This window comes from Meriones unguiculatus, chromosome 14, assembly GCF_030254825.1.
Source record: "Meriones unguiculatus strain TT.TT164.6M chromosome 14, Bangor_MerUng_6.1, whole genome shotgun sequence".
Lineage (NCBI taxonomy): Eukaryota > Metazoa > Chordata > Mammalia > Rodentia > Muridae > Meriones > Meriones unguiculatus.
Genome location: NC_083361.1, coordinates 38,720,631 through 38,747,162, shown reverse-complemented (window position 1 = coordinate 38,747,162; position 26,532 = coordinate 38,720,631). Strand labels below are relative to the sequence as shown.

The 26,532-nt window shown below is 42.4% G+C and overlaps 1 protein-coding gene across 1 annotated transcript in view; it reads right to left on the bottom strand.

Annotated features, from left to right (window-relative positions):
• Prmt3 (protein arginine methyltransferase 3) overlaps positions 1 to 25,749 on the bottom strand; it is an 85,237-nt gene extending 59,488 nt beyond the window's left edge. The window contains exons 1-9 of the mRNA XM_021642238.2: positions 25,606 to 25,749; positions 25,393 to 25,519; positions 24,065 to 24,147; positions 23,113 to 23,162; positions 22,214 to 22,316; positions 18,215 to 18,374; positions 17,340 to 17,481; positions 13,502 to 13,567; positions 5,780 to 5,901 (exon numbers count right to left, since the gene is read on the bottom strand). Coding sequence (XP_021497913.1) covers positions 5,780 to 5,901; positions 13,502 to 13,567; positions 17,340 to 17,481; positions 18,215 to 18,374; positions 22,214 to 22,316; positions 23,113 to 23,162; positions 24,065 to 24,147; positions 25,393 to 25,519; positions 25,606 to 25,630 — 878 coding nt within the window. The 5' untranslated portion in view covers positions 25,631 to 25,749. The remainder of the gene's footprint in view (positions 1 to 5,779; positions 5,902 to 13,501; positions 13,568 to 17,339; positions 17,482 to 18,214; positions 18,375 to 22,213; positions 22,317 to 23,112; positions 23,163 to 24,064; positions 24,148 to 25,392; positions 25,520 to 25,605) is intronic.
• Positions 25,750 to 26,532: the final 783 nt, after the last annotated feature.

Below are 26,532 nucleotides of genomic sequence, written 5' to 3'. Positions count from 1 at the left end.
GATGACTAGCATGTAATTTTCAACCCCTCTTCTCTGCATCTTAAGATGACAGAGTTAAAATGACCATCGCACAAAGTAAGCCACAGATTAAGTTGCTATCTAATTAAACTAAATACTCAATCAGAGAACATACATTTTAATTACATGGGAGTTTTTTCCCGTGTAAAAATGATGCCCTGACATCATCAAAGCATTATTGATACACTAAAGCATTCATTTAAAAGCACATTTTGTGTAAACACTTAAACTTGGGTGACCATAATCAACAATACATGAAAGACTGATTGTTCATTCTCAGAAAATCCTATGCTCATTCTGTCTGTCTGTCATCTCCACCTTTCCCCCTCTCTGAGACAGGGCCTTGAACTCCTGGTAGTTTTCTTTCTCCCATCACTCACATGATTTTTAGCCTGCAGCTTCAAATGAAGGGAATCATACAGATGCTTTCCTGCCTGGATTCTTTCAATAAGCAGGCCTACTGGTATGTGGAGGTTGGGGGGGAGATAAGAGGACTTCCCACCTATAAGGTTCTCTGGAGGCTACAGTGACATTCAATCTGTAATGCCATGGCTTAAAAAAAAAAAAATCTATGGGAGGAAAGAAAGGACAGACAAAGCAATAACTAGCTCACCCAGAGGAGCTATTTAGATAGTTTTAGAAAAAAAACAGCAACCAAAAAAAAGGGGGGGGGAAGCAAGGGGTATTATGTGAGCCCCTACAAAGACTTACTAACAGACCCTGCAGATATTTCAAATGAGAACTGTTACATATGACTGATGCCAAAGCAGCCTAGCATAACCACTTTGGAAGACAGCCAAGGAAGTCAGCAGCAGGACCTATCCTGATGACTCTCGTTCTGCTTGTAGGTTTATATTCTACAGACATGTGTGAGGTACATTTGTAAGATATCTGTAGCTGAGCAGTCATGCAGTCTGTCTGATTGGGGCAGGGCAGAGGATGAGGCAGATTCAGAGGAACAAATGATAGTTAGGCTCTCATCCTGGCTAATGGTTACTACGTTTATTTTCCTCTGTGATTATGAACACTTATGTATTTTATTGCTCACTTAGCTTCGGTACTTGTTTATATCTGTGTGGTATTTCATACAAAAACAAAAAAAGGAAAAATTGCTCAGTTTTGAGTTTCTCAGGGGAATTACTATAGCTGCTTGCTATTTGCTGAAATACTAAGGCTCTAGAGGCTGTAACACTTCATGGTTCTTAAAGGAGCAAGACTCCACCCACCCACACACACAAATACATCTTGGAATGGCTGTGTGGAGACAAGGCCTGCCTTGTGAACAGCTGTCTATTGGGCCATTTATGATCTTGCTTCTAGCATCTGCAACCGCCTGCTCAGATATGGAAGTAGAAAGAACGTGATTCAAGGATATACGAAAGAGACAAGTCCATTGTTCTCAGGAATATGGATTTAGATTCCTCCACAGTTTTCAGCACCAGCCAACTTCCCATTCAGGAAAGACCTACAGACTGAACTTAGACATCTAAGGCACCCCAGTCTGACTATGAGCCTAAAAGCATTGTAAATCAATCAATCTCTAGCAATATCTGCTGTATAGCTAGCAAAGCTTCAATTTGTGGAAATATTTCCCTGTAATACAAAGCCCTTTATGAGCTCTCTCAACTAACCCAATAAGCACCGAATTGGTTGGTTTCAGTGTGAAAACCATAGTACAGCAAAACCCTCTCCTCTTATTTCCTGTCCTCAGAGAAGCAGCCTCATTATCATTAAGATACTGGAGGAGGGGTGTCACAAGAGTTGACAAAAGCCAGTACCCTTAGGAAGAAGGTCAGAGGGAAAGGAGGATGTGAGCAGCACAGGGTGCCACGGGATCTCCATGGTGGAGCTGGCTCTGAAAGAGGCCCCAAGTTCATTCAATTTCCAGTGTGTGGGGGAGAAAAGTTAGTAGAATACGGTATGAAAGAGGTGGGGATCATACTGGGAGCTGAAAGGTGAGGCTAATGGAGTCAGATTTCCTTAAAGGCAATGAAGAGCTATTTATGTATCTTTAGAATAAGCAGAGTATGATTAAGTTTGAAATCTACTTTGGTCCAGTGATATAGATACACAGTCACAGTTGACATTTTAAAAAACACAGGAAAGTACACAAGTAGAGAGCATCATGGCACATCACAACCAAGAGATTGACATTTAAAGATGAGGACAGGTGCTCGTCAAATTCACAGAAAAGAACACAGGTATGTCAACAAAAGCTGAAGTGACAAGAGGTGAGAATACTCTAATAGCTACAGCACTGTTGAGCTTTTAATTCAGTGGGCCCAAACCACATATTTCTTCATCTTTTGTTGCCCACTGAAATGATAGTAAATTAAAACTGTAATAATAAAAGCATATGTATTATAAGAGGATATCAGAACAAAGACTTTGGTAATCTGGCAGGAAAGAAAAAAAAATGAATTAGATCGGCCAATCCAAGCAGGGCCCAGCACTCACGTGCCCAGCAGACTGAGTAAAGCCATGTTTGCAGCATAAACCACAGAGGGCACAGAGATGCGCCATGTGAATGTACCACAGGGACTGAAACACAACTACAACTACAAGAATGGTGCCCTGACCAGGATCCCTTCTCCATCCCAGACCCCAAACCCATCCCAGTTTCCCTAACCACAGACACATAATCCACTAAAAACAATACTACCTTGTAGATAAAAGAGGGGTGGGGATACACAGCTTAGAGGTGGGCCCAGGACAAGACTCTGCATAAGCCTCCCACTCCAGGGCATCCATCTGCATGTAGCTGTGGAATTACATGATAATAATACAGCAACTCATCATCTACAGCAGTAAAAACAGTGGCGAAAAGAATCATCAGATTTAGGCTGATTAGGGATCTCCAGGCCCTAGCAGGGCGATTTAACTGTCTTTGAACAGATATTGAAAATTCATTAATCTACTCAGTCACCAGACAGGTGTTCACAGGAGCTCCTCATGTCCCTGCTGAACCTGGAGGAGCTGGCATTTCAGGAAGCACATGTCAGTTCTATTCAAAGCCTTTGCTAAGTGTACACAATCGATCTGCTTTACAGGTGTTTGGGATGAAAAGATGAGAGAGCTCTTGTCTTAGCCTAGAGGACACTTATATGAACAGGACAGCAAGTCAAAATCAGCCCTTGGTTTTTCTTTTTATTCTGTTTGTGGTGCTGGCGTCAAACGCAGGCTTCATACATGCCAGGCCAGTGCTTGACTGCTGAGCCATATTGCCTCACTAGGTTTTTCTTACCTTGTTTAATACGTTAGATGGAAGCAGAGTGAAAGACTGTGCCTTCCACTTCACACCGGGCTGAACCGTGTATTCACAAAGTGGCACATTGTGAAAGTGACATAGATCAGCTTTCTCATGAAAACTCTACAGCTGCATCAAAATCTGAATGATGAGCTAGTCATTACTGAGTCAGGCAGAACCAGAATACGTCCAGCAGAGATCTGAGAGTGAATGAAGTATTTAACTGTGTAGCAGCTTTGCTACCCTCAGGTAAGTTTATATTTCTGAAAGGATTACTCTGTGCACAGTTAAAAACATAACAGCAAGAAAAATTCCTTTCCCTTGCAATTTTACTTGTCATCACTAACATGTCTGAAATTGTAAGTACATTTTTCGTATCAGCAACCTCAGAATAGCCAGTTGAACTATTTTAAATTCTGACATAATTTAAATTAAATAACAGCAGGTGTGAGCACTGACTACTCTTCCAGAGGACCTGGGTTCAAGTCCCAGCATACACATGGTGGCTCACAACTGTCCCTAACTACAGCTCCAGAGGTGTCAATGCTCTGTTCTGGCTTCTATAGGCACCAGGCATGCACATAGTACAAATACATACATACAGGCAAAATACTCATACACCTAATTCGATACTACGATGGAGCAGCTGAGAGTGGCCATTGTCACAGTAAATTCTACCAGAGTGGATGCAGGACTAGCCACAGGATTATCAACATGGATTGCTGCAGCCATGAATCATCTGAAGGAATGGGCGGGCATGGGAGCGTTAGCAGGCCTTCTGGTGTTGGTCTCCTTGGTTTGCCTGTGGTATATATGCAAGATTAGAGTCTCACAACAGCGTAATGCAGCCATGACCATTCAGGCCTTTACAGCCATTGAAGCAGGACAGTCTCCCCAAGCATGGAAGCTAAAATGTTATGCTCCGGATGCGAGGCTAAGCACTGCACTCAGGGTCAGCCGCTTTCGACCCAGAGAAGAGCATGTCTGATTGCATGCGGGTTGATGCCCCAGGTCCCGCCTCTGAGAAAAAGGTATCGGACAGGTCTGATGCTCTTTGGGTGGATGACACCTAAATGAACATCAGTACAAAGTCCCAATTTATTTCTAATATCAGAGATCAGACCTCTACTCTTGCCTGATGCGTCTAAAACAAAAAGGGGGAACTGTAGAGAGCTGCGTAATGCTGCGCCTTAAAGATGGAGCTGGTTTCCACCTTCCACCTTCCCGATGGTGAGTGCTCTCTGTCACAAACAACTCCACATTTGGCTAAGGCTGAGGATCTGGCTTGCTTCCATGTATGTGGACCTATCTGCATTGCCCACATGGCACGCTGGGGTTGGCTACCCAGAGGCTATTTAAACTGTGGGCTGGCTTTCCCCAGGGTCAGATGATTGTTCAAGGTTCCTGAATAAACTGCATTGAAAAAAAAATATATTTTTTTTTCTAACCTTTAACACTATGTCCTTGAGCTCTGAAGTTCAGATACAATGAATGTGAACATGAGCACTTGCAAGCATGCTTCTAAAACTTTTAGGAACTAGAACAAACTATCCTGTTCTATAATTTCAACAGTACACAAAATTCAACTGAAAGCACAGCTAGTCCAGTTCTGCAGAATCAAGCTAACGGGTAGCTCACCTGCTGAGCCACTGCTCCTGCCCTCACTTGTAAATATATGCTCAGGTTTCAGTTCCCTGAGGAGCTCTGTTCCGCAGGAGAGCTTAATTCAGCTCGTGGTTTCAGAGGTCAACTTCAAGGTCAGCTGGGTCTGTGTTTCTGTGCTGGACTTGAGGTAGAATACCGTTGCAGAAGGGTGTAGAAGAAACTTACTGATGGTGTGGGCCAGGGTTCAGGGATAAGGTCTCTTCTTCAAGGAGCACAGTCTTTCACACTGGAACTCCTGGCAAAAGTGCCTCTCCATAATCTTACTACCAACAATGAACTTTTAATTTTTCTAAACAGTTTTTATTGGGACTGTGGCTTTCAAGTTTGTTTGCACAAGTGATTGAGATGACTGCTACAGAACCCCTAGAATGACAATGAAGTCCTTAACTGTGCATCATGGGAAACAAAAACCTTTATAAAACTACACATAACCACAACTTCAGCTTGCTTCTAACCATTCCAGAATGGAATGGAAGAAGAAGGCTGGTGTCAGAAAATAAAAACTCTGACTTCAGTCTTTAATCTAACTGCTTTTTTTCTAAGAAAAGTATCACTGACAGATTTGCTCAGTGGAGTCTTGTGTTAATACCATTCTATAATGGTATCTGAATTTATATTATAATCAGGAAGTTATGGATCAAAACAGCATAAAAACAATTCCATGACAACTGTGGGGATGACTCACAGAATGACTAGCTCAACGCAACTTAAGATTTTATTAGGCTAGTAGATTTTTACAAAAAGACAAATATCTTGACTATCTTTTACTAAATAGTTACTAGAAATTTGGAAATGTGTAAATTTTCAAGTTCAAATTAATTATAAATTAAGCCTTAAATGTAAACCTACCTTATGATATCCATAGCCTGATACAGGATTTCAGACTGGTCAACTGCAATCACTTTCTTGGCCCCGGCTTTGGCAGCGAACATGGAGAGAATTCCAGTTCCACACCCAACATCCAGAACAACCTGGAAGATAAAATAGCTACTACTGAAAAGTCCTCTGTTTCATATTGCACTTACATGGGAGTATCTGGGATAGGATTATCTTCTGATAAAAAGTTTAACTTTATTAATCAAATATGGTAACTTCTATGTGCAGAAACAACATACTATGGATTACTTTAAACAATGTTACAGTACACCATGGTCTTCTGCAGTTAGGCCAACAATACTAAATTAAGAGATACTTTGTACAAATCAAGTAAATCCATGGCCAGCATAAAGAAACTTTTGCCCTGCTTACTGCTAGAGTCTGACCAAGGCTCAACAGTTAAGAATTTGAGCAGAAACATGCCTTTCATATTTGAGCAAAAAGAATTCAAGTAGATCCAATGCAATTTAAAAACAGTTACAAAGGCAGAAGGGAACATGGCATGTGAGGAGAGATGACCAGAGGAAAGGGGTGGGACATGAATGGGGAGTGGAATCTACCCAACATACTTCACTTGAAATTATCATGGTGGCATCAATTTGTCCGAAATATGTACCAGTCCAGAGCCCATCTACCTTGAGCACCAGGTATGATCTTGGTGAGGGTTCACCAAGCAAGCCAAGACCCTTTTTTTGTAGATTTTGAGACAGGATATCACTATTGCTCAGCCTGGCCTTGAACTTGCAATTCTCCAGCCTCAGTCTCATAAGTGCTGATATTATAAGAATATACAACCATGCCTAGCTCTCCAAGTCTTTGTCTTAATAGTTAACACAACCTTTTTGGAGAATGAACAACAAATAAATTTATAAATATATAAAATAATGCCAAACCATGATGTGATAAAAAAAAAATGGAATAAATATTAGAGCAGGTGAAAAGAAATATACTCCCTTTAAATTTTAAATAGATTGGAGAATATCTCTGATCCATATGTGTGAGACTTAACAGGAGTATGCTATGCAAAGATCTAGATACATAACCAAGGTGACCCTCACAGGGTCAGTCCACTCAGGAAGAGCCAGCATTAACTCGCAATCTCCTCTGAGTAAGACTGCAGAACACACACTCAGAATGTGTGCTGATAGGACAGGCACAATCAGCATCCTCTGTATTTATGTGTGAACTATAGAACAGTATCGTTTCCCTTCTTTCTGCTCCAATTCTTCCTTCTTTCCAATGTATCCATATTATATCAGAGTTCTGGGGTCTGGGGATGTAGTTCAGTGGGAGAATGTACACATAACATAGCCCTGGGTCCAATCTCTTGCCAACAGAAACAAGACAAATTCTTTTAAAAGTTAAAGAATTAGATATAACATGACTCTGCTGTTGTGGGAGAACTTTTCCTGAGAGACAGAAAGATGATATCTAACCCCTCCTTGAGGACACCAATGACAAATCATAGTTCAAAAGCCCACCTTGGAGCCAATGAATGGGGCTTACTTATAGAGCAGGGGTGGATGAGGACTTCCCCACAGCTACACAGCACGAGCCTCCTTCACTTAACCTTCCTTCCTCCACATACTCTAGAACCTGCCCAGACCATGAAACCAATGTGATCAGAGCAGTAATACCACACAAACGGCAAGAAGATACATGAAGGGAAGGCTGGAATCTCAGGGAAAGCCCAAAGACCTTCCCCACTCCTTCCTCCTATAAGGCAACATCAGCAGCCTCTAAGAATTTTCTTTTAATATGCAATTATAATGTTGTCACAAACAAAATAATTTTGTCAAGTTTCAAATAAAATGTAATAAGCCAAAACAGAGAAACAGTAAAACATGTAGTATAAACATAGAGTTGTGGCTACACAAACGGCAAAAGCTCCCAAAGAAGTTCATTATTGTGGTGGGGCCTAAACCCTTACCATCTCCCAAAACACATTACAATACAATTTATAAAATAAAAATAAAAGGCTGGAATGGACCTGAGAAGCTTGACTGCTTTGGCAAGGGTGTCTGAGGAAGCCGACGACAAGATGGCACCAATACCATCTGGGTAAGACCCATTATGACCCAGAGTCCACTGTCAAGAACTCATCTTTTTCTTTCTGCCAGAGAAGGGATCAAACCCAGAGCAGATGAACACTCATTGCTGAGTTACATCCTAACCTTGGGTTTCCTGAGACAGAGTCTTGCTAGGTAGCTCAGGTTGACATGAGATATTTTATGAAAGTCAGCCTGGCACGGAACTTGAAAACTCCTGCCACAAAACCGGGTAGAGTGGCACAGGCCTTTAACTGTAGCACTTGGAAGGCAAAGGCAGGTTGATCTCTGAGTTTGAGGCCAGCCTGGTCTACAGAGCAAGTTCCAGGACAGCCAGGGCTACACAAAGAAACCCTGTCTTGACAACACTACCACCACCACCACCACCCCAAAAAAAAAGAAAAGAAAGAAAGAAAAGAGGAAGAGGAGGAAAAAGAGAAAACTGACTTAGCCTACTGAGTGCTAGGATTATAGGCACACCTGCCACCGAACTCAGCATGCATTAAAATTAAATTGTATTCTCTCAAAGATACATAGTATATGAATATTTCTAAAATATTAAAACAATGTATAGATGTTCTTATACTTAAACAATTAAAATTTATCAAGGAAAGACGCTTAACACACTGCCAGTCATTAGGGAAATGCACAACTGGACTATAGAACCTTTCAGATCCATTAGGATGGCTACAGGACAGAAAATAAACAATGGAGTTAGCAAAGACCAGAAGTGGAGCCCTTGTTACATAGCTGGGTATGGAAGAGAGAAAACCCATTTGAAAAAACTATGTAACAGTTTTTCAAGTACTAAACAAGGAATAGCCACAAGATCTGGGCACATTTCCAAACAAAGAGAGCAGTTTCTTAAAGGGCATCTCAACATCCATGTTAAAAGCAAGAGTATCCCCAATGGATAAGTGTGGAAGTTACCTGACCATCCACAGACTGATGAATGGTAAATGTATGACTATAATCACTTAGCCAGTCTTTAAAAGAAAGGGAATTCTGAGACATGCTCCAATGTGAAGTCTTTGGAACCATTGTGTTGTGTGAGAAGAGACGGACAACATATGATTCTACTTATACAAAGTGCTTAGAATAGTCAAAGCAATAACGAAAAATAGTGACCTATAGGAGCTAAAGGGAGGAGGAGTAGGGAGTCACCAATGGGTAGTTTCAGCACTGTAAGATGAATACAACTCTGAAGATGGATGGTATGATGGACCACAGTATTTTGACTGTACTGAATATCACTCAACTGTATACTTAAAACGGTTAAGACAGCAAATTTTGTCATTTATTATTTAATGCCACTGGAAAATAGGAGAAGAAATGTAAATAAGGAATAATTTCTATAAAAAATGCACAAAAAGACTTAAGATATACATAGCATAGTTTAATTAAGAATGTGTTTGTACCCTCCTTGCACCGTCTGGTTGCCCTCCCCTTCCCTTGATCTTGGCCACTCATGGAAGAAGGACCAGTAAAGGACCTTCAATTAAAAGACAATAAAAACACTAATTAGAAAGAAAGAAAAAAAAAAAAAGAATGTTTTTGCAGGCTGAAGAGATACGGGTCAGTGGTTAAGAGTCATGACAATGGAGTTCAGATCCCTGCAAGCCCAGTATTGCAGGTATGCCTATAACCACAGCTCTGAGTGAGAACAAGATTTCTGGGGCTTCATGACTTCCATCCTAACCAATAAAATGTGAATTCCAGGTTCAAAGAAAGACTCTGCCTCAGGGGGACGGGAGTGGGGAGTACTGATACAGGAAGATACTTGATGCTCTCTTCTGGCCTTCGCGCCTGTACAGACAAGGACACATACACATACATACACACACACACACACACACACACACACACACTATTTAATCTTCATTTTTCAAATTAGGAAAGTAAACTCCAAAAGAGAGAAAATAACAGGTACAGGACCCCACAGCTATTGAATCATATAACTGGCTTCTAACACAGGTCAATCTGCTTCCACAGGCTAATTATACTCTCCACTGAACTTTAGTAGTTAATTACATCTAGGTGATAACTGAGTGATCAGGCAGGCAAAATTTGACAGACTCAGAAAAAATGGTAGGAATAACAAAATAAATCAATGATCTTTGATGAAATGATAAAGGAACCAGATTTCCTCTTTAAAAAAAAAAAATAAAGTGAACAAACAAACCTCAACTGTAGATAGAAGCCAGTAGCATAAAGGTGGCACCTGACTGGGAATTTCTTCAATGGACTCCAAACAAATTAATTATGAGCATGTGAGAGGATGATTAAATGTCACCCAAAGTTAAATTAATTGAACTACCATATGGCCTCCACAGGAATTTTGAGAATTGAAACAATATAAGAAAAGGAGATTGGGAGGGAGGAGAAAGAAAGAAAAAGACCACTTTTAATTACAGCCACCTTAAAAACAAAAACAAAACTGTGTATTCATGTGTTTATGAAGATGCATGTGCCACAGCATGTGTGTAGAGGTCACAGGCCAATCTCAGGTGTCAGTCCTCGCCTTTGCCTTATTTGGAACAACATCTCTATCTACTACTATCTACTATTGGTAGGCTGTCCAGAGCTTCTGGGAGTCTCCAGGCTTCATGTGGGTTCTGAGATCCAAACTCACTCACTCGGTCCTCATGGCTGCATGTATAACCACTAGGTCACTCCCCTATCCCATAACAATACTATGAAAAACACATCTCTATTATGCATTGTAAAGTATGATATGGAAGCTGGTATTGTAGCATGAGGTCTACTTAACACAAAAGATAAAACATAGTAATAAAACACAGAAGAAACATACATTTCACAGACCCTCAAAACAATGACATTAAATAGTTACATGACCATTTCACATAGAAAAAACATATTATGTATGTGTGTGGATAGGCATACTATAACTAACAAGTCCCACTCTAAATAACCTCTCCACCACTGACACACTGCTGCTCAGTGTGGAGAACAAGGCTTGAGAGCACTAGACTAGAACACAAAGCCTGGGTTTTTCACTTCTGTTTTGAAGACATCAATTAACCTCCCTGTGTTGAAGCAGACAGATATCCTCTCGCTCCGTGTGTTCCACGATGACCTATGTATTATCAAATGCACTTAAAAGCACAGTACTGCATCTCTACAGCCACTGTCAGACAGAAGCTGTAGACTATCTAATAATCTGAACCACTAAAAAACCATGCCCTTACACGTGCTTTAAGATTAAACATTTTATTAAAGTGACCTTTGAGAAACCACAAATGCCAAGCAAAGTTCATCACACTGGTAAAGTTAATGGCTACTGCCCCATGCAAAGCAGCAAGGAGGTGCTCACACTAGCTTGGGCAGGCTCTCTTAGTGACAGGAGTAGAATGCCACAAATTGAGTCCACAAAGTTTGCAATGTTTTGTTGATAATGCAAACATACAATGTTTGACTCTGTGTGTGTATGTGTGTACGTATGTACATATGTGCATTTACGTTTATGATGCCCTCACTTTCACTCTTCATCACTTGAACCCAGAGCCTGATGAATCAGCTTTTGTAGCTAGCCAGCTTGCAATAGGGAAACCCATCTGTGCCTCTGGACCTGGATCACATGTAATCACCACAGCACTTGGTGTTTACATGGAGGCTACGAATGTGAACTCCAGTCCTCCTGTTTTTGTGGTAAGTGCTTTATCATGGAGCCATCTCCCCAGCCCATACACACACAAAAACACAGTACTGCAACAAAGAAATCAGAAGCAAAAGTTGCTGTGAACAGGTCCATGACCTTAGTAAGAACCATTCCCAGTCACAAATTCTTATTTCAAAAGTCTACAGATCCTCTGGTAACTAGTACTTGAACCCTTCCAGTATTTCTTAGTCTAGAATCTAGAGTATAGCCCAGTCTAGAGTGCAAAGAAATAAAACCTCTAATTCACTGCTTCAATTCCTATGGCATTCATGTCACAAAGGTAAGAGAAGACTCCTCTAAGACAGTAGCAATGTCAATCAGGAAGGATTAGAACACTCAGTCTGCAGGTGAGGCACACAGCAATTCCCCACGTACCCAGATCCCACACCTGGCTCCTGAAAGGCCAGACTGACAAGGACCTCTTCATTGCTACACAGCTTATTACGTTAAGAAGAAAGTAAACATAAATAAATAACCTGCTAATAACTGAGTTAAAAACTATAAAGTGACATTTTCATGGGCACATCACATCTGTAGGTACCTTCATGCACAAGGTGCACATACAGACAAATAGGTACACATGTACACACAAAAAAGTAAATCTTAAAAAAACTGAAAGAAAATAGAAAGCCATTCCAGATATGCCCCAGTGTGAAACAGAAGTGGCTCTCACTACAATGGTCTCCACTCTTTGCTCCTCCAAGAGAGAAAGCCCAGGAAATAACTTACAGGAGCTTGAAGACATAGTGAGAACTAGAAACACCTCTATGCTCTCAATGTAGAGTCTTCAAGGAAGAATGACGGAGGAAAAATTCCAGGCAAAGATATTCAGAAGGCAAAATCCATAGCTCCTGCTTAAATTAGTGGGGTAATTCTAATAAAGACAAACAGAAGCATGATGCTTTGAGCAAACACACCAGTGTGCAAAGGGAGGGAAAGGCCAGAGGGGAAAGAAGACAATGTGAGAACTTAGGAGGAAGGACTACTCCACAAACACTAGACTCCATATTAGCCATGCATACACAGAGACACATGAGGAAAGAGGCACACTCAGATGCACAAGAGCTCATGTGTGCACACACAGAGAGAAAGACAGATACACACAAACACACACACAGACTACACACACAAAGCTTATGAACCATCTTTTAAATAATCAACATAACTGTCAAGACGGCTTAGCAGGTAAAGGTGCCCACCACCAAGCTTGAGACTGACTGCTGGGAACCACACAGTAGAAGGAGAAAACTGACTCTGGCAACTTGTCCCTGAACTCTGTCTGTTCTTTCATGCCATGTACATGCCAGTGTGTAGACACCACCCACAAACAGGACCAGTCAGATGGCTCTGTAGATAAGGGCACTTGCTGCCAAGCCTGCCAACCTGGAATCCATATGGTGGAAGGACAAAACCATCCTCCAACCACCACATGTACTCTGTGGTAGGCATATGCCCATCCCACCATACATAACACACATATTGAAAAAATAAAAAATAAATAAATAAAACATAATAAAAACTTAAATAAATTAGACAGTATTAAAATAAAAAATAAGATGGTCCATAAAAACATAAATTCACAAAGGACTAAATTGTACAGAAAAAAATTCTAGCTTTTACAGTATTCCACTCCAGTCAACATTATAAATTTTTTGCTATTCTACACATTGGATAATAATTAAAAGCATGCTTTGCCATGGGGTTTATCAATACATTCCAAACACACAATCACCATAAATCAAAAACTACAGTTTAGACTAATTAGACAGGTGAAATTTAGCTAGGCTCCATTCCTGTAATGAATGACTTTCAGCTTTATAAAAAGATGCCCTGAATGGCAGCCCCATTAGATCTGGGTTATCAGCCTCAGCACCACGCAGCAGTTCATCAAAGGCTCCTGGGAAGCCAAGCCTGAGTCAATTGTCCAGGAACGACATAGGATGGCTGACTCAAGGACCACTCACTCACCTTATCTTTGAAGATGTGTGGATTTTGATATATGAAATCTCTGTAGCTTTCTGTGCGTACTTTGTCCTAGGATAGAGAGAGCAAGATACCATGTATACAGTCTGAGCAAATAAACGAATTCTTCTGTGAACCTATGCCTATTGTATCACACATTGTTAGCCTCCACAGCAACATTCTGCCTAGAAAACAGAGCTATTTCATTTTTTTCTTCTTTTTAAAGAAAACAATAAAGAACAAAAATAGCAACAACACATAAAAACTGTTATTTAAAAAGTATCAGTGAAAGATCAAATGTAGCCATTAGTTTGAAATGTGCACACCTTTCTCTTTCCACATGTGGTCACTGTCAGACTCAAGAGATGACAAATGCTAAGTAAAGGTGTCCTTTAAGCAAAGCCTGGCTCCCTGAGGTGATGGGGAAAAAAAAAAAAGGAACATACAGGGATCATGAATCTACACCAAGGAAATTTTTCTAAGAAAGCCACAAAAGCATCTGGTTTATAGGACTATTTTGTTTCTAGAAATGTCTGTAGTAGGAAATGATGCCTCAAAGGCTGTAGGTCTAGAAGAAAATCATGTGAGCCTTCTGGCACACATCACCAGATTCCATACTCTGGAGTCTCTCATGAACTGTGACCAGGCAGGCCTGCAACATCCTCACATTCCTGCTAGCTAGCGACCAAGCTGCACCCCTAAGTCAGACACGGACAGTCTACAGATGAGGTGGGGGAGGACTCTGCACCCAGTAAAAAAAACTGAATATGGTAAAAACAGCTGCCACCAAGTGGAAATTCTAGTTTACAATTAGTTTTATTTTTAGTTTTCATAAAAAATGAAAACAGTCAACCCTCAGTTACCTGTGGGCCCCGTTTTTATGGATTCAGGCAAATAAGGACTGAAAGCACCTCAGACAAATAACCACATCTGTCCTAAGCCTGTGCAACCTTGTATCCTTCCCTGATTAATATATACCACAGTGACCCATCTTCTAATTGCACCACAAAACAAACAGGAAACTTCTATCAAAAAGGACAATTCTTCCAAAATCCCTCCAACAAAGCCTCCTCCTCAAAAATTCATCCCCATCCCCCACTTTTGTTTGCAGGTGAGGGGGTTAGGGGTCCACTAAGTCCAATTAGTGCTAGGTGTGGGGCAAGTTAGGGGGGAAGGAGTGGATAGGATTTTCATTGGATACACATGAAATTATCAAGAATAAAGAAAAATTATACATAAAATGCCCCTTTAAATGAACACCATTTTGTACATTTTTTACTGAAAAAACAATTCAGAGTGGGTGTCAGTCATAGGTACAGCAGCATGGAAGGTTCTCACCCATCAACCTGTATCCCCACACTCCAACTTGATCAAAAGCATCCAACTACTGTCTGCACACACTACTATGGCTGAGTGATGCTTCTCCCAGGAGCCTCTCTCATCATCGGCATTGTTCGTAAGCTCATCACACACAGAGCCCTGTATCTAGCAGACTCTTTTTTGAATAACTGACACTTTGCCAGAAAAACCCGTAATCATGAGTAGGAAAGCTACTAAAAAACTCTCCTTAAAATCTGTTTCCAAGCCAGGGTGGCAATGCAGCCTGTGATCCTGTAATCCAGGATAGTAAGGGCTGGAAGGTCAGGATTCAAGGTCCTCTTTTGCTACATAGAGTTTGAGGCCAGCATAAGCTATAGGAGACCCTGCCTCAAAATAAACAAACAAAACAACAAAGAAAATCCTCAAAACAAAAGTACTAAAGATTTACTCTAACAAAAAAGACTAACATGAGAATACAGAATAAAACTTGGAAGAAATCTTTCCCATCAAGCAGACACAAAGTTAAATAAGAGCTCTGACACCCTGGAGCCATGTGTGGGGGCAACAGAAGGATCTCAGCTCTATCCCTCAAAACCAAACCACTGCAGACAAGTCTCAGGCAGAGAAGCTACACACTACAGTTTTATGTCACACAAAGCACCTCAAGGTGCCTAGGAAGGGGAACAAAAGCTCCAGTCAGCTACAGGTCCAAGGGAACAACATAAGCCCCCACACCTCATGCTATAAAACAGCACGGTAACCAGCACTACTGCACACCTAGAGAGCAGCTGCCACAGCAAACACAGGCAGATGCTATGCAGCTCACATCTGCATTACAGCCAACAACCCCTTCTTCAAAGGCCCAAAGTAGCAGGTGTTATCTAAAGTCCATTTAACCCACACCCTTTGTCAACTGTGTCTTTAAATTTTAAACAACTTCATTCATCCAATCCATAGAAATAAGATTATAATTATAATTAAAATGTTTACAACTAAACAAGAAAGTCACTAATCAGTCTATAAAAGCCTTACACTTGGGGTTTCCCAGCCTCAAATTACTCGTCAGAATTATGTAGGCTTTCTGTCACAAGATACCACTGAACAGTTTATTTGTGCTGAGAGCTGTTCTAGTAAAAACAGGAAACACAGCCTGAACCAAGGCAGGCTCTCTCCTAACTCAGTTAATATCAAACCAATCAACATCTCCAAGAGCAATTCTGTGCCACAAGAAGGGAAACTGAGGCAGAGACCATTAATAACAGTGCCTGAGTGATTCTCTGAAGGGAAAGACAACCCTGGAACCCTTGAGCTGGAGTCTCCATGTACGTACAGGGGCCTTACATTGGTCACACATCACAGTCTCTAGTTGCTGACATACAAGCACAAGAGTCCTTTTATGCAAACCAGCCTTCCCTGATCACTGCTGTGAAAACACTTCCACCCACAGGGACTTTCATGACCATGACCTGTCTGAGAAAGGCTACACAAGAGCTACACCAAATACTCAAAAGAGCAGGTAGCATTGACAGAGATTTCAAACAATCAACAGAGCTTAGATGAGCTCCTTTACAGAGAACAACCCACCACAAACACAAAGCATGCCATTTCTTCTACACAAATTCACTCACTTGTACAATATGTAGTGTCTGCAATGCTCAATGTTATGCCACCGTCACCCAGGTGACAGCAACTGTGATACAGCATAAATAATGGCATGACACTGCTTTAAGGTTCTTGGGCTGCCTTTAAATAAAATAATCTTTGGAGGGAGAATTTAGAAAAGGATTTTTATTGATCAATTCTAAGAAAAGAGAAGACAACATCTAAAGTTTCTAGAGATAAACATTTAAAATTTTTAGTAAATTTTGCAATCCAATATTTATTTTATTTTATGCTAGTCAAGTATAGTCAGTTTTGCTGAATTAAAATTCCTACTATTGTAATCTGTAATGTGATAAAATGTACAGTCAGTAGGTAAAGTTTATTTCTATCTTCTATGGGTATTACCACTTTGACTATTAAAACTGAACAGATACAAATATCAGGTCTGACCACATTAGGAAACATTACTATATTATCAGCAATTCTGTGGGTTATAAGTTATGCCATGAATAGTATGAGAACTATTTTAAATTAATCTTTACAAGATAACTACATGCCCAAACCAAGTCAACATTGCTATTTTAAAAACTAAAAAAGTTTCTCTTCCATGTTTAAAAAAAAAAGAATAATTTAATTCTTATTTAACACAGCAGATGTTCCTGGGAAGATCAGAACCATCAAGCAACTGTTTTTTCCAATGTTCAATTTCTAGTAAAAAGTGGCTTCATTAGAAAGATGAAAACTGACTTAAATAGGATTTTCAGGGACTTGACACCTCTGTAATCTTTTCATCTGAGGAGCAGTTTTCTAAGTGTGTTCACACACACACCCATTTGCACACGTGCTTCTTGACTATTAAGAAAAAACCTATTCTGTAAGGTTCTCCCGTTGGCAGATTTGATGCATATGTGCTCTGTCCAACCTTTAGCATTTCTTCATGAATCCCATAATGCCCGTAGGAGCTGAAGTAGACGCCGTCCTCATCTTCCTGCAGGTCTGCAATGGCAGTGGTAGAGGAGCAAGTTCTGACATCTACGTTCATCACAAAGTCCTGAGCAAATTGTCTGTAATCAATTTGAAATACACCCTTGAGACAGGTTTACTGGACCATGAGAAAAGGCAAGGCTAGAGAATGAGGGAGGGGAGGAGGAAGGGGGCAGTGTGCACAGCATCTTAAATCCTTTTCTACCTGCAGCACCCAACAGCGCCCCCTGCTGGATATGAAGCAATACAATGCTTTATTCAAATGTATTTTTTCTACTGCTCTATGGATGCCCATGTGAAGGCCTGTGCCCACCTCCACACTAACATCTAGACTGACAAGTTCCCCAGGAGATGAAGGGCTCCTGGAGAACACTAACTCAGTGAGGAAAAACTGCCCCTATCTATCTGGTTCTTTGATTAAATTCTACACTATTGTCACATTTTGGCTATTTTAAAAACAACATTTCAACCTTGTATTTTCCCAAAACCTAAAAAAATAATAATCCTCCCATGTCTGAAAAAAGTAGGTTAGTTAAAACGCTGAAACCAACTAGAAACAAGAAAATTAAAAGGCAGGAAATATTAAAAACAGAAATATTAAAGAGGACCTGAGAACAGCCACATGCGCAGAACAATTATGAAGTAAATACAAGTCTGTAAAAATGCAACTGACATAGAGTAACCCTTAAATGCTGTGTGTCTTTGGTACTCTTAAAGAAAGTATCAACACTGGCGTCTAGCCCCCAGGTATTCTGCCCAGGAACTGCCCTACAAGCTCCACCTGGAGCGGGGTCTGGCTGGGCAAGCACTCACTTCATCTTCTGCAGGTCCTCACGCGCTCGAGCCAGGGCTGCCTCGGCAGACAGCGCCCGCGCCTCCATGTGCTTCAACTTCTCAACAACAGATGTATTGTCTCTGAGTCCGTTGGGGTATGAGAAGGGAGTAGACACCGGCTCATAAAGATCTTCTACGTCTAAAGGGTAAAGGGCCACCATTATCAGGTCACCTCATAGCAGCACATTGGGGACAAACAAGTTGGAAATAAACAGGCCTAAGTGTCTACGATGGTCAAGCGAGAAAAAAATTATTAAAAGCACTTTTCATAGGCTTGCTATCCAAGTTCCTTGATCTGATCTCATGGAGTATGATAGTCTGCTTTTCATTAGCTAGCTAAACCGAACGTAGGCATGCATGAATACCCTGAACCAAACACAAGGAAACTAGTGTTTAGTATTAAGCTTTCACTCTCAATCTCAAAACAGCTCACTCTCAAATCAACCTGAGATGCAAAGAGTTATTCCTATTTCAGACACTGGGGAAAATAAATTTCAAAAAAGCTAAGTAACCAAATCAAAGTCATATAGTTATGTACTGGTGCAGTGAAAGCTCAACAGCTGCCTAACCAGTCCAGGCTCTTGACCCTAACAAAGCACCTCTCAGCCTGTTTCCTTAGCCCCAGAATAGCAGGCAGCTTGTGCAGACACTCACTGGTAATCCTGCTGGGTGCAACAAGAATGAGCCTGGAGGGCAGTGTGCCAAGGAAAACAGGCCAACACTAATGGGCAAATGCAAACTCTAAGAGTCCTTATGGGGTCACAAGGTGCAGAAGAACCAGCAGCCAGGCCATCAACTACACAGCTGAACTCGGGTGGGGGCCATGATGATGTCTGTGGCTCATGGCACCACCAAGGGCCATGAAGATGTCCATGGTCTGTGCTGCAGCCTGAAGCCACATCCGTTGGCTATGCTGCTGTCAGGAAGAAGAAGCCATATTGATGTGAGGGGCCTGCCCTGCCAGCTGAGGCCATGAGGTGATGTTCAGGCCTGTACTGCCACTGAGGCCACATGTCTATGGTTCTACTGTGGTTGGGGACTGTGTTGAAGTCTGTGACCCATGTTACCACCAAAGGCCATGAGGATGTCTAGGGTCCGTGCTGCAGCCTGGAGCCACGTCCATGTGTACAGGACATGCAGCCACTGGAGGCCACACTTATGTGAGTGGTCTGCACTACACCTGAGGCCATGGTGATAGAAACCATGTGGAGGCCCATGATCCATGTTCCTGCTGACTGTGCAGAGCAAGGCTATTTTTGCTGTGACATGGATAACTATAGATCCACAGCTGATAGAAAGGAAGGCTTCTGTGATGACCCCTATCCTCCAAACCCCCCATTTAAAAATAAAAATAATAATAATGCCACCAAAAAGAACTCTTAAAAAGTGTGATGAGGACAGTGAAGAGTAGCTTTTCATAATTGGCAGCTTCTGGTGAGGTGTGGGAGGGAAGGACTCAGTTCTACTGAAGGGGAAGGCCACTTAGAGTTTGACCATGCTCCAATGAGTAAATAGATAATACAAAGTGGACTTGTGGTTTTTTGTTGTTACTGTTTTCTATTTTCATTTTTTACTTCTTTTGGGAGGGAAAGTCATAAATCAGGGGTTGACATGGAAGGACTGGGAAGGGATTATGATTGGGGTACATGATGTGAAACTCCCAGAGAATCAATTAAGACGTTATGTGGGAAAAACAAAACAACAACAACAAAGACCTTACAGAAGCACAGGGAATTATGTTGCCATAGCCTAGGGCTGCAAGCTTTCCCTTCAGACACAGACACTGAGAACACCTTACCCACCATGTGACTACAGCCGATGCCCAGTGTACATGGGACAACACAGCAGAGCTTAAGTGTGTTCAGCACACAAAAGAATGGTTACGTGTTGCATGCCAATCTGCTTGAATGCAACAGCCATTTCAGAGTGTTTACGTTCACATGATCACAACCCTGCACACCTAAAGGTTACGCTTAACCAAACTTTCATCAAATAAGGCAGACAAGTCATTCCTTAAAGATGAAGTACAGATAAGGACTTCTATATATCCAAAGCCTTCCCATCCCAGGCAAGCCACTAATATTTTATTATGATACTATGATGCAGCCAAAATCTTAGGTTAAATTTTTTTTTTCGATTTAATCTTCATTTTGTCATTAACAAGTGTAGAAATAACCCTGCAAACAGAGATGGAATCAGTGAGTCTTAAGAAATCCCAGGATCATGGGGAGACTTCATTACCTTACAATCTACCTAAGCGACAAACACTGCTGACACTGTTGCCGCCTCTGTGCAGCAGGGGGACAGCACCCCACCCCACTCAGGTTCTGCTATGATACTTATGAAGACATTTCAACAGCTAACCAGTACGCACTGCTTCTCCAGGGGACTAGAGCCATGCTGAACCTGATACACACAGTGCAGCGTGGCTGACCTCCATTTACACACCGAGAACAGTCATCTCATGAGTCTGAACACTCGGTCCCCAGGTGCTGCACTGTTCAGAAAGCGGTAGAACCTGTAGGAAGCAGAAGCCACTACAGAAAGTGAGCTGCTGAGAAAGGACGATAAGCTTTTAAGTTTTATTTATTCACTTGTATTTGTGTGTATGTGTCACCTCGTCTGTAGGTGCCCCCATACATGCAGGTGCCCACAGAGGCCAGAAGAGGGCATCATATCCCTCAGAACTGGAGTTTCAATTGGTGTGCGCTGCCACGCGGGTGCTGGGAACAGAAAGGGCAGTGTGCGTTAACCGTGTTACCTGTCCAGCCCCACTTCCTGGCCACTCTGGACTTTCTGATGTGGACCCAGTGTGACCAGCTGCTTCTGCAGTGCCTTCCTGGCCAGTGTGGAGTGTTTCCTCTCAAATGGTCAACCAGACTAAGCCTTTCCGCCCTTCAATTGCATCTTTTGGGCATCTGGTTATAGCAACCACAAAACTAATACAAATCCTTACTTTGTATTTTGTTTCCAAATTCAAGCAATTTGGCAAGCTTGGTTTTATTTCTGCTATAATAAAAATTGGTCATAATTTAACATTAATATGCATCACTTTTCAGTGATGTTAATCATATAGACTGAAAGGGATGGAAAGCAATAAGCAGCAGCAGCCCCTGGAGAGTATGAAGCTGGGTTCTGGCAGTCACCCTACAATTCATAGGATGCCTGTTCTGAGAGGGACACACTGCTCCAAGTGCGACTGTCCACAATTTACTTTTCTTCTAAGGGGGCATTTACCTTCTTTCCACAGTTTGAAATAAACTACAATGTTGTAATAAACTACTCTGTGTATGTCTGTTTGGAATGAAAACATCAATCTATAACCCAATGATGGGCAGTAAGAATGCAGTTTTGCTGAATCTGGGAGTACTGCAGCATCAAACCTAGAATTAGTTTATGGCATGCAAGCTCTCAGCAGCTCAGCTACATCCCCAGACCTGTGGATTCATTCTTTCTGTGAAAACTGACAGCCTGCTGAGGTCTTTAGAAATGAAGCCCTTATCCATGGAGGATGGATCTACACAGTGGATGTCTGAAACTGAACCCTCAATGAACCATGTCTTCCTTATCATACTGCATATCCACCATAAAGTTTAATCAATAGATTAGATACAGAGACTAAAAGCAATTAACAAGAAATATTTACAAGATGCTATAGGAGCACTGTGATACTGTAACAGTCAATTCATACCTGCAACAAAAGGATGGGTATCACGCACAGTACACATACACTGGATAAAACCAGAAAGCACATGGCAGGAAGAGACTGCACGATGCTTCTATGCCTCTCAGAACAGCAGCCAACTTAAATTAAAACTTACAAGCTGGTTATTTTTACAGTCATCCACTGTTTAATTGACCAGGTAAAAATACAGAAAACAAAGTCCTTGCTTGGGAAGGACTATGGTCCATTTTTACAGAGCACTTTGGTGTAACAAATGGCCTGAGGCTAAAGTAGACAAAAAAGTTTCTTCTTACCAAACTGAAGTAAAAGGTCATCTTCCAACACAGGCTTCAGGTACTCATCTTTCTCCCAAGGTACAGGATTGTAAATGGAATTCATATATTCAACTGTAGGATTCTGGGCATGAAGATAAAGAATATTGGATTCACTGCATGTAATGACAAAGCTCCCTAAAAATGAGTGGGGATCTTAAGCAAAACCCCTCAAGTCTGCACAAGACTGGTGTGCCTGTGTTTACCTGCCATCTTACATGATTACCATGCATTCTTATACTATCTGACACACGGAAAGCAACACCAGCCCAAGCATCCATTTAAATAGGACAAAGAACAAAATGTTTGAAAAAGATTAAACAACGTAGATTGGAGAGATGGCTGAGTACTTAAGAGCACTGGCTGTTCTTACAGGAGCTGGGTTCAACTCCCAGCACGCACATGGTGGCACACAGCCATATGTAACACAAGGTCTGAGCACCCAACACCCCTCTCTGGCTTCTGCATGCACCAGGCATGCAGTCAAAACATTCATACATATAAAATAAAATAAAAGTTTTAATAAAAGAAAAAAACTGTGAATAAAAAAAAACCTGAAAAGCATGTTTAAAGTACCTGGAATCAGACTAGAAATGATCTTATTTTACAGAAATACTAATTTTCACTTTATCTGACAACTGCTTTTTGCACAGTACTGATTCAAGTCAGTTAAATATGACAGGAGTAAGCAGAGGAAACCTCCACCAGGAGCTTCACCAGCCCTCTTTCTTCATGTCCACAATTCCCACAATATGAAAAAGGCCAAATGTGAAAAAAAAAAAACAAAAAAAACCACTCATATTCAATTAAATAATCAGCACAGTGGCAGTCTCTATGAACTTCATAAATTTCTACATAAAACTATTAGGTTTCCAACTTACCTTAAGTCTAATAAAATTTATTAGCTTAATGTATCCATAAAATTCAAGTCCTAAATAGAAGAAAAGACAGTTCACTAATTTTAGTACAGTGTATTTGTTTTAACTGGCCTGTAAACACACTTTCAATGAGATATTTCTGAGCTCTATTCTTATCACTTCTATTTGAAACTTTGTATTAAGAATTAGAAACTGAGATGGTGGTAGTGGTGCAAGCCTTTAATCACAGCACTGGGAGGTGTGTGGATCTTTGTGAGTTCAAGGCCAGCCTGGTCTACAGAGTGACTTCCAGGACAGCCAACACTGTTACACAAAGAAACCCTGACTCAAAAACCAAAAACCAACCAACCAAACAACAAAGAATTTGAAACTGTAATTTTGATACTTTTAAATATTTTATCTGAGAACCAACCATAGGTAACAAATTTTGAAGTGCTTTTTTCCCCCCAATTCATTAAAAAAAATTATTATTATTATGTATGATGCTGGGGGTATAATATGTATGTGGGGAGGGTGTGATGTGCATGTGAGGATACGTGCTACAGTGCACATGTGAAGGTCAAGGACCAGCTCTGTAGACTGGCTGCCTTCTTCCACCTTTGCATGAGCTCTGGGTGAGCTCTCAGCTTGTCAGACTTGTATAGCAAAATGGGAAAGAGCATGAGGATGTGGTTTTGAATCCTCGGCACCACTTAAAACACCAGCAGACATGGTGGCCTCATAAAGTCAATGCTTGGGAGGCAGAAATCATTCAAGCAAGCTGGCTAGCCCACCTGAGTTGGGGGTGGGGAGAGTGAGAGACCCTGCCTCAATACATTAGGTGGAGTGCAACTGTGGAAAACACCTGACATCTACTTTGGGGAAACACGCACAAAGAAAATGAAGGGTCTAGAAAACTCTAACATTTGAACCTAAACTTCACAAGCAAAACTGTCTTTACTCAAGAGATACTCACCATGTTTGTGGACCATACTATCAATATTAAATTGATGCTCCAACTTACAGTGTGCAAACGTTTCCTCAGCAGACCCAAACAACCTAAAGAGACAAGCAATAGCTTCGTGGGACAATCTTCAGGGAGGTCAAAATACTGAAGACCCCCAAATTTACCCAAAGGCTTCTGGGTAACAAAGCTCTCTCTCACATATTCTTTCAACTCACAAAATTTCCCTACTTGAGCCTCTTTTCTCTCTGTGAACCAGCACAGCAAATAATGCTTTTAGACACAGAGCACGCAATGGTACAGCTGGCACACTGCCAACGTGCCAAAATTCAAGTAACCTTGGTTGTCCCATAGCACCTGCATTATAATGTGAAGAATAACACTTCTCTTTGTATGCAACCTCCAACATTGAAGGGCATGAAATACACAGCAGAGACTCTGCCCTCCTCTTCTGCATCCCTAGTGCAGAGGCAACTCTCAGCAAATGTTTGCCAAGTTAGGTCACTTGGATCTTCCCTGTCACAGGGCACTGCACCCCAGATGCACAATAAACATGTGTGTGCAGTCACTCCTCCTCTCCAGCGAGGTGCCAGCTAGAAAAGCTGATAATGCCACCTCAGCACCCTGCACCAATACTGGGGGCTCCGCAGTGCTGCTCACTGTCAATCACCCCCTTTTCAAGCCCACATACCCCAAGCCAGTTTCTTGAAACCAAGACGCAGGATTTTACTGAAAAGATGGCATGTTCTAGGAAGATAAACCACAGCTTTGTGACCTTGAATAATAAGTCAGTGGTTCGGCAGCTTCATTTCCCCAAGTACCATGGGCAAAAATCCCTCCCTCAATCATGGAGTCGAGCTAGGACTGTTTAAGTTTAAATAGCTCAATGAAATGCTGCATGAGAAGACATGGTCATTTTATAGGATGGTAGAAATGGAAGCACCCTTCCTGTCTATGCGCTCCCAAAATCTGTTACCCAAGTAACGGGATTAAAACCACCCAGACAGTGTCTGCAAGGAAACAGAGGGTTCCATCGCTGATTTAGGAGCAAGGTGTGGAGTTCAGAGTCAGGTAACTCAGGATGGCTTGGGATTCGTAGCCATTCTCCTGCCTCAGCCATCAGAGTGATAGTATGCCAGGCCTGGCCTAGTATCTGTGTGTGCTGGTATTGAAGCGGGGTCAGGAGTGTTTGACTGGGCATCAGAGACAAACTCAAAGAAGCTCCCGGCTCCGCCCCCCCCCCGATCACGTGAGCGGGCTCTGTCAATCAGCCGTCACGCGGGACCAGGCCTCCGGCCCGCCACGTGCTCGCTCACGCTGCTTCTCACGCGGCCACGAACCTGTCACAGAACAGGCAGGGCGTGTGCTGCCGGCCGTGCGCGGGCTCAGCGTCCTCGTCCTCCCAGCCGGCGTCGTCTCCGCTGTCCGACAGCTCCAGGGGCTCGGGGCCCAGCTCGGCGCCTTGGCCTGCGGGGGCACACTGTCAGCACCCGGACCCGCGAACGCCCACTCTTGCCCTTGCCACTGCCCCGCCGCCCACACGAGGGACCCACCGTTCCCGGCCGCCAGCGAACACATGGCCGCCGACCAAGCGCGCGGCCGCACAGCGCGGCGCCGGAGCTGGGAACGAGCGCGAGCGCGCGGTAGACCCGAGGCAACCTACACGCCGGCCGTTCCCGGGCCGGAGAGCGCTTCCGGGTCACGTGGGTCTAGTGGGCGGGGCGAGAGGCCCAGCACCGTTCCCTACGCCCTTTGCAGCGAGCACGCCTGCGCCACGGAGGCAGAGGCGTGCTTGGCTGGGCACGACCTGCCGCAGCGCCCTCTGGCGGCAGAGGTGCCCAGTGCAGGCTAGGCTTGGAGGCTCAGGGGAGGTAAGGGAGCCCCATTAATCTGTGGGCTGACAGGGGGTGTGCATTGAACTCCACCCTTTATTGGGAGTGGTAAAGTGAGAACACGGGCTTTACAAACACCCTGAGTTTGAATCCTGTTTCACTAGCTAGACTTCTAAAATCACGAGCAGGTAACCAGCCTTCTCTCCGCCTCAGATTTCCTGACTGGTAAACAGGATCATGACTGCAAAAGCCCAAGGGCTATGGTAAGAACTCAGTGAGTTCACGTGTGTGAAAAGCTTACGCATTAACTCGATCCCATATCATGGAAACAGGTGGACTGTTTGCTAGGTGCCCACAAATGATGCGGTCTGTCCTGGGGATTGGGGTGCCGAGAATACTAGGGTTCCCACTCTCAGGCTTCTACTTTTCTAATATTTCTAGTATCTAACCATAGAATTCCCTCAGGCAGGTGGGCAGCAGTAATTCTGGATCGGTAGTGCCTCCAAGCTGCAGTGTGAGGCTGGACTATGCGTGGGGCATGTTTGACGACCTGCGGAATGCCTGACGTTGGCTCGCTAAACTCCCCATCATGCACACCCTCAAGCCTGTGTACTGGATCCCTGAAGCTCTTTGCTGGACTTCCTCATT